Source organism: Penicillium crustosum (genome assembly GCF_028827405.1).
Source record: "Penicillium crustosum strain IBT 35664 chromosome Unknown utg000004l_segment0_segment0, whole genome shotgun sequence".
Classification (NCBI taxonomy): domain Eukaryota; kingdom Fungi; phylum Ascomycota; class Eurotiomycetes; order Eurotiales; family Aspergillaceae; genus Penicillium; species Penicillium crustosum.
In genome coordinates, this window is record NW_026623125.1 from 3039857 (window position 1) to 3054601 (window position 14745).

The 14745-nt window shown below is 47.8% G+C and overlaps 5 protein-coding genes across 5 annotated transcripts; 3 read left to right on the forward strand and 2 right to left on the reverse strand.

Moving 5' to 3' along the window:
* Positions 1-234: 234 nt before the first annotated feature.
* Positions 235-1303, forward strand: N7487_010196 (putative short-chain dehydrogenase/reductase family protein; the record flags this gene model as incomplete). The annotated part of the gene is made up of 2 exons (XM_056877926.1): positions 235-1050; positions 1169-1303. The coding sequence occupies 2 exons, from the start codon at positions 235-237 to the stop codon at positions 1301-1303; spliced, it is 951 nt and encodes a 316-aa protein (XP_056726506.1).
* A 620-nt stretch (positions 1304-1923) lies between these two features.
* On the reverse strand, positions 1924-5395 carry N7487_010197 (uncharacterized protein; the record flags this gene model as incomplete). Its single annotated transcript, XM_056877927.1, has 2 exons — positions 1924-4069; positions 4122-5395. The coding sequence occupies 2 exons, from the start codon at positions 5393-5395 to the stop codon at positions 1924-1926; spliced, it is 3420 nt and encodes a 1139-aa protein (XP_056726507.1).
* A 691-nt stretch (positions 5396-6086) lies between these two features.
* Positions 6087-7318, forward strand: N7487_010198 (EF-hand domain-containing protein; the record flags this gene model as incomplete). The annotated part of the gene is made up of 4 exons (XM_056877928.1): positions 6087-6127; positions 6195-6213; positions 6264-7230; positions 7296-7318. The coding sequence occupies 4 exons, from the start codon at positions 6087-6089 to the stop codon at positions 7316-7318; spliced, it is 1050 nt and encodes a 349-aa protein (XP_056726508.1).
* Positions 7319-7683: 365 nt separating this feature from the next.
* On the reverse strand, positions 7684-9336 carry N7487_010199 (uncharacterized protein; the record flags this gene model as incomplete). The annotated part of the gene is made up of 1 exon (XM_056877929.1): positions 7684-9336. One exon carries the CDS (start codon positions 9334-9336, stop codon positions 7684-7686), a length of 1653 nt encoding a protein of 550 aa, XP_056726509.1.
* Positions 9337-12494: 3158 nt separating this feature from the next.
* N7487_010200 (MDR family MFS transporter) lies at positions 12495-14462 on the forward strand (the record flags this gene model as incomplete). The annotated part of the gene is made up of 4 exons (XM_056877930.1): positions 12495-12722; positions 12787-12816; positions 12875-13185; positions 13235-14462. 4 exons carry the CDS (start codon positions 12495-12497, stop codon positions 14460-14462), a joined length of 1797 nt encoding a protein of 598 aa, XP_056726510.1.
* Between the last annotated feature and the right edge of the window lie 283 nt (positions 14463-14745).

Here is a 14745-nt window from a genome sequence, read left to right on the forward strand (position 1 = left end):
GTTTATTTTGTGTGTGTGTACTAGTTACACACACTGCCTTCTTGCATGCCAAGTGCACGGCCAATCGTCACAACCTTATCGTATCCTTATCGCTTATCGCCATCGCTATCGTTTATCGGCCATGGTGTTATCGACTTCTTGTTCTCCCGCAAACAACCATCAGACGCGCCTCGGATGCTTGGTATTTTGCTTATTTGAAATTTTTCTTTGAAGCTTTTGAATCAAGTTTTCATCATGGCAGCCCTCCTTCGTCTTCTTAAGATGCAGTACACCCCTCCCATCGATCCCAAAGGCGTGTCCTTCGCTGGGAAGATCGTCATTTTGACAGGTGCCACTTCGGGTCTTGGCTTCGAAGCTGCTATCAAAATCCTCAATCTCGGCGTCGAGTCTCTCATAATCGGATCTCGCAATATGGAAAAAGGCAACAAGGCCAAAGCCGACCTCGAAAAGGCCACTAACCGACGCAATGTGGTCAAAGTATGGGAACTCGAGATGAACAGCTTCCAAAGCGTCAAAGGTTTCGCTGAACGCGTCAATCGCGAGCTTGACCGTGTCGATATCGCATTGCTTAACGCCGGTCTTTGGAATCGAGAATACAATCAATCCTCCGAGGGCTGGGAAGAGACTCTACAAGTCAACACGCTATCGACCTCGATGTTGGCCTTACTTCTACTTCCCAAGCTAAAGAAAAGCTCCTATCCCGAAAACCCCGCCCACCTTACCGTCGTTTCAAGCCAACAATTCGTTCGCGTCAAGGCTGAAAGCGTCCGGACTGATGACTCGCTACTCGCTCACGTGAACGATCCAGCCAACTTCAAGGGCCCTAAGCAGTACGGCATTTCGAAGCTTCTGCTTGAATTCGTGATTAAGAATATCGCCAACATGGCGCGCGATGACGATGGCACTCATACCCTCATTGTTAATACCGTCAGCCCTGGGCTGTGCATCTCGGCTTTGGGTCGTCAGTACACTCATTGGTGGGAGAAGTGTTTCGTTTGGGTTATGCACAAATTGTTCGCCCGGACTACGGAGCAAGGAAGTCGTTCACTGGTTAGCGCGACTCTCCTCGGAGTTGAATCACAGGGGAAATGCTGGCGCAGTGAGGGATATCTTGAGTAAGATAACGTTTTACCACTTTTCGGTGTTACCATTGCTAATTATTTTATAGCGAATCAACTGCGCTGACGACTGGTCCGGAGGGAGAGGAGCTCCAGGAAAAGGCTTGGGGGAGATCATCGCCGTGCTGGAGGAGGAAGCACCCGAGATGTCCCTCATCTCTCGTGGCCTGTACCAGGGCGTTTAGATGTTAATGACGCTGGCGAGCCAATAAGGCTCACCCAAAAAGTGGTTTGTACACGTGCCTAGCGCATTTTTGCGGAAAATCAAGCGTTCTTGCCTCATTGAGATACCCATGTTAATATAAATGTGTGATTACTAAAAACCATTTGGCTCTTACTTTTGATTTCGACAATATACAACATACATCGCACATCGTCAGAGATAGGTAGTAATGTCTCACAACCCGCTGGATTTTGATCAGCATGATATGCATAGCACTTACAGTCAATGAAAAAAGGAAGTCCTCTCCAATACCTAGGGCTTCTTTATCCTCAGCATCCCGTATTACCCATAGCATGACACCAAGAAGTGTCACTATTATGTTATAGATTACCGGGTCGCATTGAAGTTGTCCTATGCAATTAGCATTTGATCATAATATTCCCAATACCATTAGTCGGCTTGGAGGTGCTAGAGCACTAACCCCTCAAGTCGGATGACGAGAAATTAGGGACCTTCGATGCTAGATGTTCCGTATGAGTATTCGTGTGAAAGCAAGAGTTAAACTGACACACTACGAACACAGTACCATAAGCTAAGATACTCAAATAGTCCAAATACCCTGCCAAAGTTTTCATTCGCAATTCAGATAATTAGTTCCGGTTCAGGTTCAGCACCGTTATCCAGCAGGATCTGCACCACCTTCTCATGGTCTTGTATTAATGCGATATGAAGCGCATTGCCTTGTATACCCCCTTGGTCATTGATATTGGCACCACGATCTAGAAGCATCTGCACAACCTTCTCATGGCCTCCGTGCGCGGCGGCCTGGAGCGCGTTGCCACGCATACCCCCTTGGGCATCGATATCGGCACCTTGATCTAGCAGCATCTGCACAAGATTCTCATAGCCACCAATTGATGCTCCATAGAGCGCAGTATTATCATATTCACCTCCTATGGCATTTACATTGGCACCATGATCTAGCAGCATCTGCACAACCTTCTCATGGCCTTCAAATGATGCAGCATGGAGTGCGGCACCAAAATGACCCCCTTGGGCATTGATATCGGCACCTTGATCTAGCAGCATCTGCACCAGTTCCTCATAGCCACCAGATGATGCAGCCTGGAGCGCGTTGCCATATGTGCCCCCTTGGATATTGATATCGGCACCTTGATCTAGCAGGATCTGCACCACTTTCTCATGGCCACCAGATGATGCAGCTTGGAGTGCGGTGCAACATCGACCCCCTTGGGCATTGATCTCAGCACCTTGATCTAGCAGCATCTGCACCAACTTCTCATGGCCTCCCTGTGCTGCAGCCTGGAGGGCGTTGCGATATAGATCCCCTCCCTGTGAGATGGCTTTGAACATGTCGCAAAATAGATCCCCTCGGGCATTGATATCGGCACCTTGATCTAGCAGGATCTGTACCACCTTCTCATAACCTCCCTGTGCTGCGGCCTGGAGCGCGTTGCCATGTGGATACCCCTCAGCACTGATATCGGCACCTTGATCTAGCAGGATCTGTACCACCTTCTCATGGCCTCCCTGCGCGGCGGCCTGGAGCGCGTTGCTATATGGATACCCCTCAGCATTGATATCGGCACCTTGATCTAGCAGGATCTGTACCACCTTCTCATGGCCTCCCTGCGCGGCGGCCTGGAGCGCGTTGCTATATCTACCCCCTTGAGCATTGGTATCAGCGCCTTGGTCTAGCAGGATCTGCACCACCTTCTCATAGCCTTCGCATGATGCAGCTTGGAGTGCGGTACCAAAATGGCCCCCTTGGATATTGACGTCGGCGCCATGATATAGTAGGGTCTGTACCGCCTTCTCATTCTGTACCTTCCTCTCATTCACCGCGTTATAATCGTATTGATCTAGCATGCCGTCGGTAGTGATTCCGGATGATGCGACCTGGAGCGCGTTTCCCAAGAATCCAGCCTGCTTATTGATGGCGACGTTTAATTTTTTCTCCTCCCCTAAGCTCGCTATGAGTAGACTTAGGATGTGCTCAAACCCCAAAAGGATTGCGTAGTATAAAGGCGACGGGACATCTTCAATAGCAAGGGTAAAGTCGATTCGAGCATACCACCCAAAAGCCACGTTGCGCAGCCGTACCCATGTCAGAAAGGACCCTCTCTCGTCCTTGAATAGCCTTAAAATTAGGCCTTCAACGTCGGACTTCTTTTTCCCGGAATTTCTGTAAAAGAAAAACCAATACGTAGCAGCAAAATGAGCAAAAGGAAAAATTTCCAGCTTTGCTTCATCCAATTCTCCATTCGAGAGCGTTGGATCCAGGAGGTAAACTAAGCAAATTTGAGCCATTTCTGAGTGGGCCTGTTCATTTTGAATCCTGAATTTCGCTGCGCTTTGTTGGGAAATCCTGTCCGATTCAAGATACTCCTGCACAGAGAAGTGCGCTATACGAGCAATCGTAGTCGGTTCTTCATGGATTTCTTCATCCACTGTGATCTCTATCAGACCGAGACAAATGTCTATAGGATCATCTTCGCTGAATGATCGACCCTCACGATCTATGCTTGACTTGCCAAGATCAATGGCCAGGGCGCCGACAAGTTCCTTCACAGTGAGTGGCTGGTTAGACACACAAAGTAAAGTCAATATCAGCCGTGCTTCCTCGATGTATTCCTCGTCGATGCCACACAGCATTCGCTCATATGTCTCATCTAAATCACGGGGCAACGAAGCTAAACATTTATCGAGCTCATTTCGGATCCGGACGCGCCTTAGCGCAAGGAGTTGACATTCGACATATCTGAATCTGTACAATTATTAGTCAAACTCTTGTACCATCTCCCTTTGTTTTCACTCACACTCCATGTGCCTTGTCCATCAGTTTTTCTTGAATCTCATCATGGCGTGATTTCCATCGTTGGAGCTTGGGGTCCATGCTGAGCTGGTAGGAAATGAAGTTTTGAATGTCTGTATCTGTCTCCGGATTTCTCATTGGGATATCCTGGTAAGAGGGAGTTTCCAGAGCATCGCGGATGTCAAGTTCGTTGCGGCTAGTGACTAGGAGGTGGAGAGTGGACAGGTCCCACTGCCGGATTTTCTTTACGGCACCTAAAACGCCCTCTCTTTTATCGTATCGCGGGCTCTCATCTAATGCGTCCAACAAAATGTAGGTATTGCTGAACTTGCAAATGGTCTGTCGAAGGGAGTTAAGTAGAACGTCCACCGGCGGAGTACCCGAGTTATACAATGTGTATAGTTCTTGGAGATCTTTTTCGCCCCCTTCAAGTTGAGCCGACAGCTGCAATAACAATGCACGTAACATGCCGGAAGCATCTTTCTTAGACTCGTCCGTAAAGGAAAAGTAGAAAAATCCGATTCCTATACTAGGCTGATGCTGCCGCTCACGGAATGTACGTTCAATCGCCGTCGAGCATAGAACAGACTTGCCACACCCAGCGAAGCCATTAATCCAGAGAAATGAATTGTGCTCCACCAGCCAGTTTTGAAATTGCTGGCCGTTGACGAGCCATAGTCCTGTAGTGCTATGGCGTTTCTCACATGCGACATTATGATTCAAGGTCGCATCTGGGGCCATAAGCCAATCACGAATCGTAGCAGATATGTGCATCGTATTTGTCCGTTCAACAAGTATCTTGAGCTCGGATATTCCATCTTCAAGCCCAGCCTGGTTTCTAACTTGTAGTATGTTTAATGCAAGAGACAAGTTTTCCCGTATCTCGCCGATGTCCTCTTCAAGTTTTTGTAGAGTACTTTTCCTAAATGGATAAGTCGCCCGGCGTCCAGCAACTTGAATTCGGTCCTTCAGACTTAGAGCGGTATCCTTTTGGAACTTTTGGCACTCGTCGCTCAGTTCCTCAATGATCTCACGGCATCCCACTGCCGCCTTGTCGATCTCTTGGAGTAAGGCATCCGTCTGGGGTTGGCCACTTTGTCGTGCACTATCAAGGGATTGAAGGATACTGAGAAGGTTCTGAAGATTCAGCGTGATCTTAGCGAGATCAGGAGTCTGATTCTTGTATGCGGAGTAAAAATCGACTAGAGTTTGGGTAACTTGGATACCAAATGACAGCAATCCGGCAACTCCAGATGCGATAGAGAGCGGATCGGCCATCAATAAAGATTCTTTCGAACTTCGAACCACTCTGTACTTGACGGTTTGAATGTTGAGTGAACACGGCGGAAAGATGTTGTTGGCGGGGCATTCGCCTAACAGGAGTTGGGCGCAGTTTCAGCCTCCTATTTGGCCCCCAAATTTTGAAGGAGCGCCTCTCTAATACTATTCAAACTTACTATGTAAGCGCTAAATCCGTACTATTAGTGGAATTCGACGTTCTGTACGGAGTACAGAGTATGGAGTATGGAGTACTATACAGTAAGGGGTGGCATTCATGTACTTCTCGTATTCGTATTGGTCATAATAAAGGGCTAGATAGAGCAATAGTATGTACCCCATAGGCGTTAATTCACTGGACAATCATTGACTTGAATTTAGGAAAAGGCTGCTTCGAGGTAGTTACATCTCATTATCTTATTAAATATAAGAAATATATATATAAATCGGATATAAAAATTTTCAACGAATATTCCGCTCTATCTCAAGTTATAAAAGCTGTTCAGCTGTACTCCGACAAGGTTTCTTACTTGGCGCGCTAATAATCGATGCCCCACGGCTCCGCTTTCAGCCTGTCTCTCCTTTTATTCTTCTTTCTTCTTCTTCTTCTATTTCACGATATACCTCTGTTCCACCTCAGAGTCCGTGTCGCATTCTTTCTCTCGATTGCGTCACCTCCAGGACTCCGACCATGGCTTACAACAAATCCTACAACCCCGATGCGCTGCCAGCGTAAGTGCATAATCAAATCTAGCGAGAGTCTACAGTTAACTGATGACTGACCTTGGGAATGCTACAGTCACGCTGAGCCAGAACAGGTACAACATTTGCCACACGCCTCGTCTTCCTTTTGTTAACGGTCAATTAGGTCGCGCAGATGATAGGCAACATGAGTGTATCAGGCCAAAGCCACGCCCCAAGCCACACCCAGAACCTCAACCAAAAACCGCTCCCTACTCGCCCACCACCGCAGACATCTCACAGCAGCGGTGTTCCTCCCCGCGTTCCTGTATCCAGCGCTCCCCCGCAACACGCGTACGCCGCAGCACCCCCACGTCTCGAACCCCACCAACCCCAATCTCACTCCCCCTCTCACTCCTATAGCGGCCGCTCTTCTTCAGCAAACGTGCCTCCGCCGAGCCAACCCCTTAGCCAATCTCACTCTCAGTCTCGTCCTCACCCCCTCCACCCCTCCCCACCACCGCAAAACTACGGTTTCGGGCCCCCGCCAGTGCACCCCCAGCGCAACAGACCCCCACCCTCATCGCGGCCTCCCCAATCGCCCGTTCCACCGCCATTGACAGCCCCCAGCGATGACCCGCAACAGCTCTTTCCCCTCTTCCGCGCCGCGAACGCATCCCACTCCGGCGCCCTCACTGAAGGCGAGCTTGGCAGCGCGCTCGTGAACGGCGATTACACCTCATTCCACCCGCGGACGGTGAGACTTATGATCCGCATGTTCGACCGCGACGGCAGCGGGACAATCAACTTCGACGAGTTTGTCTCGTTGTGGCGGTATCTGGCTGCTTGGCGGGAGCTGTTCGATCGTTTCGACGAGGACCGCAGTGGGCGTGTTAGTCAGCCGGAGTTTGAGAAGGCGCTTGTTGCGTTCGGATATCGTCTCAGTGGGAAGTTTATTTCTGTTATCTTCGGTGTCTTTGAGAGCAAGGGAAAGCAGATGAGCAATACGCCCAAGGACCCTAGGCTTACCGGTATGAGCTTCGATCTTTTCGTTCAGGCTTGTATTAGTCTGAAGCGTATGACGGATGTCTTTAAGCGGTATGATGATGATCGGGATGGATATATTACTCTGAGCTTTGAGGAAGCTTTGACTGGTAAGTCGTGTTGTTTGGTGAGCGGTCGTTGGGAATCGGTGGCTAACTGGGGGTTGTTTCTACAGAGATCCTTCTATTACAGGAATAAAGCATTCTGCTACATTCCCATACGTATAATTCTGCTCGATTTTCTTCTAGTTGTGGTGTTCTGTCTACGCTCTCGCTCTCTTCATTATACCCCCAACCCCTCCATTTGTTTTTTGTCATAGAATTGCCAGGGAACGGCACTGGTCATTGCATGTTCATCGAGGAGTTATTGAGTCACGGATATACTTGGAATATGAATGCATTGAGATCATAAAAGTATTAGCCATCTTCTCCAAATAAAGCATACGCTCGTCTGTTAGAGTAAACGCCTATAAAGAAGCAAGCCATAGTAAAATTTACATAATCGATCAGGGGTATTATTATATTAAAGGAAAATCAACAGCTGGATTAACAAGACTAATCGGCTCATTCGCTGTCCTCAGTTTCCCAAGAATCGTCGTCGCTGCCCTCTTCGGGACGAAGGTGTGCAAACTCAGGATCCATCATAGCCCGCTGCATGAGTAAATCCAAGATCCGTGGTGGGATTGAACCCATGTCGGGATCCGTTCCTGGTGGAAATCCTTCGAATCCGGGTTCCATGAAATCTTCCTCATAGCCGAGATCTTCATCAAAATCGTCGAGATCGCCGTAATCATCAAAATCAGGTAATTCATATGGCAAGATCTGGAAATTCACATTGGTTCCTTTGAACATCTCTTTCAGGGCAAGGAAACATTGTTCTGGTGTTTTCCCTTCTGGAATACGTTGCCCAGGAAGCTTAATGGGCTGCGTGATGTCGATTGCGAATACCTTGATGTTAGTCAACTTCGGATAAAGACCCTTTTTACAATCTGTCGCGATGTTCCGAGTCAACTCCCGGATAGAAGAGTTGCAGTCCGTGATATGGAGTGTCTCTAACGAACTGGGGAATTCAGGGTGTGGAGGAAGAGAAGCGTGTGGGATGAGGATTGTCTCCAGCACGGAGAAATCACGGAATGAGCCAACCTTGACGTGGCCGGAAACGAGTTGCTCGATATCGTCGACGTCCTGTATTTCCATTGAGTACTCGAGATGGAAGAGCTCAAGGGTATCCTTATGTAGGAGGGCGGCTTCTTGAGCCTCCTTGGCGGTAAACTCGGGGACAGTTCCTGCGCGCATGATCCGTCGGTCGTTAGGGTCCAAACTGAAATTGTTGTAGGTAAAGGTTTTAAGCTTTTTGCATGCTTGCATAAGCTTTTTGAGGGCACCAGCATCGATGTGGCAGTGGTGGAAAGCGAGTTCTTGGGTCTCTAATGTTCCAGGCAGCCAGGTAGATGGAAAAGATGTGTCGAAGAGATCACCGTACTCAAAGGTCGAAGATGTGACCTTAGGAAGGGTGAGGAATTTCTCATAGGAAGCAATATCGAAGCCGGAAAGTTCGTCATCGCTTTCAAACCAGACAGACTCAAGGTTTGATAAAAATTCTGGATTGTGATGGAAAAGCTGGATGAATGGCTGGATTGAGAATTTGCGCACTGGCAGATGTAGTCCACGAACATTGGGGGCCTTGTTGGCTAGCAATGCTACGAAGATGTTGATGTCGCATTTGTTCATAGCTGAAATCCATGTTTCCTCCTCATCGGCCAATTGAAGGCCCTTAATTATGCCTTTGAAGAACTCGGAGTCTTCTGCGGCAAGAGAATCGGGGCCACCTGGGTGGAATGAGAGAGGCAGGATAGTGATTTGATGCACATGCTTTCCGAGATCTGGACGTCGATAGATTGTTTTGGTGAACGGGATGATCGGCGTTACATCACCCCCCATGCCATCATCATAGAGCTCACGGAACAGTAAAGGCTGGGCGATCTCACGGAACTGCCGCGAAACTAAGCAAACATTGCGCAGAGTGTCAATTCCATCGTATTCGTCATCTTCAAGTTCGTTGTCATCATATTCGTCGTCATCCAATTTCTTTGTATGGCCATCTTTGGCTTTCGTGGTTTGACCTCCGCTCAGTAGGTCGAGATCATCTTCGGGTTGGACCAGAAAAGACACAATGAGATGTACAAGCTCGATAGGAAGGCTTTCAATGCGTGTCATGATTGAGGATGAGCCCCGCACTGAAGATGGCCTGAGTTGAGTGTAAGTGAGGGTTGAAGATGAAATGATAAGGATAGCCGGATAAATTATCTTCACGCGTTCCGGCGCGTGAAAGAACCATTTGATTATCCTAAAAGGGCAGTTAGGGCTCGCAGGCTAGGGCTTTGTCCCACATGTAGAACCATTTTGGGTTTAGCGCTACTTTTATCTACTTTTACCCCGCATACGTCGCTGCCCAGGTGTTGACATCCATGGATGTTCCTTGGAGCCTTAGAGGTTACTACATGTGTAAATAATGGGTGGCTAGTCTAATAACCTAGAGCTCGTCTCTCTAATGATGTGATCTTAGCATATCCGCAACTAAACTAGCTTTCGGATACGAAATTCATGGGTCATGTTGCTATTCGTGTGGTTTTAGCCTGACTTCTAGTAGTATAGAGCAGAGGATTCGCAATACGGTCTATCTTTCTAGGGTTGAACTCGGTTCGAGAAAATTAGCTCTCCAGATCGTTGGCACTTCCCTAGACATACCGTTGCGGCTAAACTTCAACCGGAACCTCGCTGTTTTGTATGACAGTGGCATTCTTGGGTGTTTCTACTGTGCTGCGGTCAACCATGACAATCTAACCACCCACTGTCAAGTTTGACTATAAACCAAGTTGGCATCCACATCAGCTTTTAATTGGCTCTAGGTATTTTTTACCAGTACAGTTGCGTATAGTATAAGCGCTTGCGGCAAGTAGAAGTAGCCTTGCGTTTATGCAAAACATACTACGAATAGATCAAATCATCTACTGCAACCATCAATTAACAGGAATAGTGATTATTTTATTGTGGAAAGAACGACCCAGGCCTATGCCCAAAATCGGGCGACACCGCCATTCTCCAACATTAATCCCTAAACACCCCTCCTCACCTCGACACACTCCTCCGCGCGTCGATACGTCCTTCGACGCGTCAAATACGCTTGACAAGTACCAAAAGGCGCCTAACTTTGTCCTTTACTTGTAACATCACCTATGTTTTCTACAAAATATACCCTTGCTTGAGGCCTCTTGGGACGCACATCAAAAGCCGAGAATTCATTAATCATCAGACACGCTCAAGAAATTTTCGGACACTTGAAGTCATCCTTTATGGTTTTCGGGAGGACGATTCCATTTACATTTTCCTCAACACTAAAATTTGCTTCATCCCTGTCTACGCTAAGTCTTCCGGGTCACCAAAACGCAGCTGTCAAAGATAATGTCTGAACGAGTCGTACAAGCCAAGTCCTCGTTCATGGATTCGCCAAGGAACATCTCTTCTATTTCACTCTTCTTAATGCGCGGCGTCCACTTAATTTAATTCCTATCGTCCGTGTGTTACGCTCCGACACTCATACACACACCAAACATACCCACGAGGAACCCCTTGCCGTGGAATTTTCGAACTCGAGGCGCAGATGGACACCTCGAGGCTTGTCGTCATCATCTATAATTTCACCGTCTATGAGGTAGTGTCATGCGAGTATCAAAAGTCGCGATTGCCGCTTTGGCCGCAACATCACAAGGTGATTCCCTCCGATGTTCCTGGGGAGCCCCATGGACCTGGATTTGCTGGCTTTAAATCTCCTCTCTTTCAATTCCCAATGATTCCAATTACTTCCGCTGCGGTTTTACCCCTCTCAGTCGTGAGTAGTCAGTCAATCCAGCTCACGCAGAGTGCTGGAGGTCTCTCTTTCGAAAGGATCACAACGTTTGATCCATTTTATGCCTCCACATTCCCCGTGCCCTAAAGGATGTACACACATCAATCGTTATATTTTCGAACCATCTTGAGAAGATTCCGACCCCCCTCTATCGAAGTCGTATGGTCGAAAGGCATCCACCCCAGCTTCATTTCAAACTTGGCTGGCTCTAGACAAACTCTTCCAAGTACAATGCTGTGAGGTCGCTGTTACTTCAACATCTGCAATGACTCTCATATTTGGCTAGTGCAAGCTGTGATCAAATGATGAGTCCTACGACCGTCACTCCCTGCATCATTGTCTTATGTCGAGATCCATAAAATGTCGCAAAAGGGGGAGCATAATGTCTTGTTGACCCTGCACTGGTTCAAATCAGATGTGACTAATCCGTTGAAACTACCTATCTCTTGTGGTTGAACGAGTTGATTCTGGTGGCTTGCACTTTGTTCTCTTATTGTGCGCAACAACCGTACTATGTCCAATGAATGGGATAACCTGGCCGTCAAGGCCTCAGATCGTTTCCGACTCGTCCGCTCAGAGGAATCTGTTCACGATTAGGCGGCACCTAAATCTCATGATGACTTTCTCTTTGTTCTTTGTTATTATAATTATCCTGAAGTCGTCAGGGTCCGTCTGTGGCTCACTGGCTATCTCAGAACTTTTTTTTTTTTTTTTCCAAATGAGAACAATGTATTCTTTACTTGCGATTTTAGTTCTATTGTAGTTATTTGTCCACAGCAGGTATCTTCTGGCCCTTAGACTATGTTATGCCTTCGGTTGTTCAAGATCAACAGAAATGATGACATCAAGTTAACAGTAAGGATAAATCGCCTTTTACTTTGACAGTTGCTTTTTCCCTCATCTCATTCTTACTCTCACTTTCAAAGAGATCTTATTTTCTTAACTCCGAGGGTACCTAGGTAGTTAGACAGCATAATACGTGCTAACCCTATTGCTCTTTTCTAACTGATGTTACTTTCAGACATTTATGCAATCAGCCGCATTTTCAGCTTCATATGAACGGAGTAGTTTAGTTCTCATAACCTGTATTCTGTATGCTGTACTCTCCAGGCTGTACATCTCGGTTATAAAACCCAAGTCGGGATCGGTGTTTATTTTAAAGCCGACTCCGACGATGATCCACTTCAGGGCTGACCTATCTCAAGCCAATTTCCAAGGGCAACCCTTCGGCTTCGTCATTTCGATTAAAGTAATTCCGAAAATACGAGATCCGAACCTCTTCCCCCCTTTAAAACATATATATCACGAATGCTGATTCTACTATTTTGATTCTACTATTCTGACTAAAATAAAATAAAACATATTCCCGCGATCGGCAAACATTTTATTCGCTTGGACGGAAGGGATCTTAACTCCGTTTCTTTCTAGAAAACTTTTCTTCCTTTCTATTTCCCCCCAACACACCACGATGAGCGAGCGACAACAACCAGATGCCTCGAGCAGTAATACTGAGATCGATCACCCCCACGAAGAAAAACGCCTGGAGACCCCCGAACAGGAAGCTGAGGCAGATCAACCCAACGATGCGGAGAATGCGACGGAAAAGTCAATAGAGGGTGCGCCTCTAGACCACGCGCCCTCACAGGCGGCAAAGATGGGCAAGCATAAGATCATCGTCGTGATGACAGCGCTATGTGTAAGAAAACCACGTGCGGGGAAAGCGTTCGGGGAGGACAGAAAAGCTAATAGTCGCATCCCAGCTGGCTCTATTCTTGGCGGCTTTGGATATGGTACGTGCTCGTTTATTCATCCTTGTTTCGGCTATTTACTAACGTGGATCTCTTGCAGACGATTATTTCCACCGCCCTCCCTACTATCGCCGCGCAGTTTGGTGCCTCCGAGAGCGGTTTCTCATGGATCGCGTCGTCATATCTGCTAGCGAATGCCGCCTGTATCCCTCTGTGGGGTAAGATCAGTGATATCTGGGGAAGAAAGTCGATCATTGTCTTGGCAAATGTTGTCTTCCTGGTTGGCAGTCTGATCTGTGCTTTGGCGCATAATATGGCCACAATTATTGCTGGTCGGGCGGTTCAGGGTATTGGTGGTGGCGGCATCATCATCCTGGCTAATATCAGTGTATCGGATCTCTTCAGTTTGAGGTATGGTGACTCCTCGATCTGGGATGAAATAAGGCTAACTTCTATACAGGGATCGTCCAATGTACTATGGTCTTTTCGGTGCAACCTGGGCCATCGCAGGCGCTCTTGGTCCTGTTATTGGTGGGGCTTTCACCACAAATGTGACTTGGCGCTGGTGTTTCTATCTCAACCTTCCCGTTGGAGGTGTCTCACTCGTTATCCTTGTTCTCTTCCTTCACATTGAATCGCCCAAGACTCCATTCTGGGCTGGTCTGCGCTGCATTGATTGGACAGGAACATTCTTGATCATCGGTGGAACTCTAATGTTCCTCTTCGGACTCGAGTTCGGAGGTGTCAACTACCCTTGGGCCTCGCCTACTGTCATCTGCCTGATTATCTTCGGGGTGTTCACTTGGGCTCTGGCAATGTTCCTGGAATGGAAGGTCGCTAAGTTCCCGATCATTCCTCCGCGGCTGTTCAATGAGTGGTACAACATTCTCATCCTGCTCGTTTGTTTCTGCCATGGATTTACCTTCATCGCCGCTACTTACTATCTACCACTTTACTTCCAAACAGTCCTCCAGGCAAGTCCCATCATGAGCGGTGTGTATGTCTTGCCTTTGGTACTGTCTCTAGCACTCGGCTCCACCGCCACGGGTATCACTATGAAGAAGACTGGCCGCTTCCGCGAGCTGATTATCGGCGGTATGTCCTTGATGGCTCTTGGATTCGGCCTTTTTATCGACCTCAAGGCCTACGCTTCATGGCCCCGTATCATCATCTACCAGTTAATCGCCGGTGTCGGTATTGGTCCCAACTTCCAGGCACCTTTGGTTGCTTTCCAAGCCAATATTCGTCCCGCCGACATGGCCACTGCAACAGCCACTTTCGGCTTCATCCGTCAACTCTCCACTTCGATGTCCGTCGTTTTGGGCACCGTCGTTTACCAGAATATGATGAGTCAACAATCGGCCAAGCTTATCGCCTCGCTGGGCGCTGAAACCGCTGCGGCTGTTATGGCTTCCTTTGGCGGCTCCTCCAAATCCCTCGTCAAAAGTCTTACTCCTTCCCAGCGTGAGGTCGTCTTTGGCGCTTACACACATGCCCTGAACCGCATGTGGATCTTCTACACTGCCATGGCTTGTCTTGGCTTTGTTCTCGCTTTGTTTATCCGCCCTCGTGAACTGACTCGCAATCACACTGTCCAGAAGACCGGTCTTGCTGAGCAAGAGCGTGCCCGTCAGGAGCTTATCGAGTCTCAGCGCAAGGATAACTCGAAGCCTGAAATCGAGGCCTAATTCCTCTCCCCCTTTTGTATACCCCTTTGGATACCCCCTTCTTAATTTCTCCCCTCCATTCCCCTTAGCACATATTCTTCTTAAAAAGTTAAAGCATATTGTTTAATCGGGTCTTTGTCATTGCGGCCTCAAACACCTCTCACTTGGGTTATGTTGGCGTTATCCTTTGTTGCTGTTTTCATATGAGTTATGATGCATATTGACCCTGTGTGTACAAAAAATAACGACAATCGCACAAAAAGTGCATAGAATTTTATGCCAATTTTGATCCCTGTATGCCTTC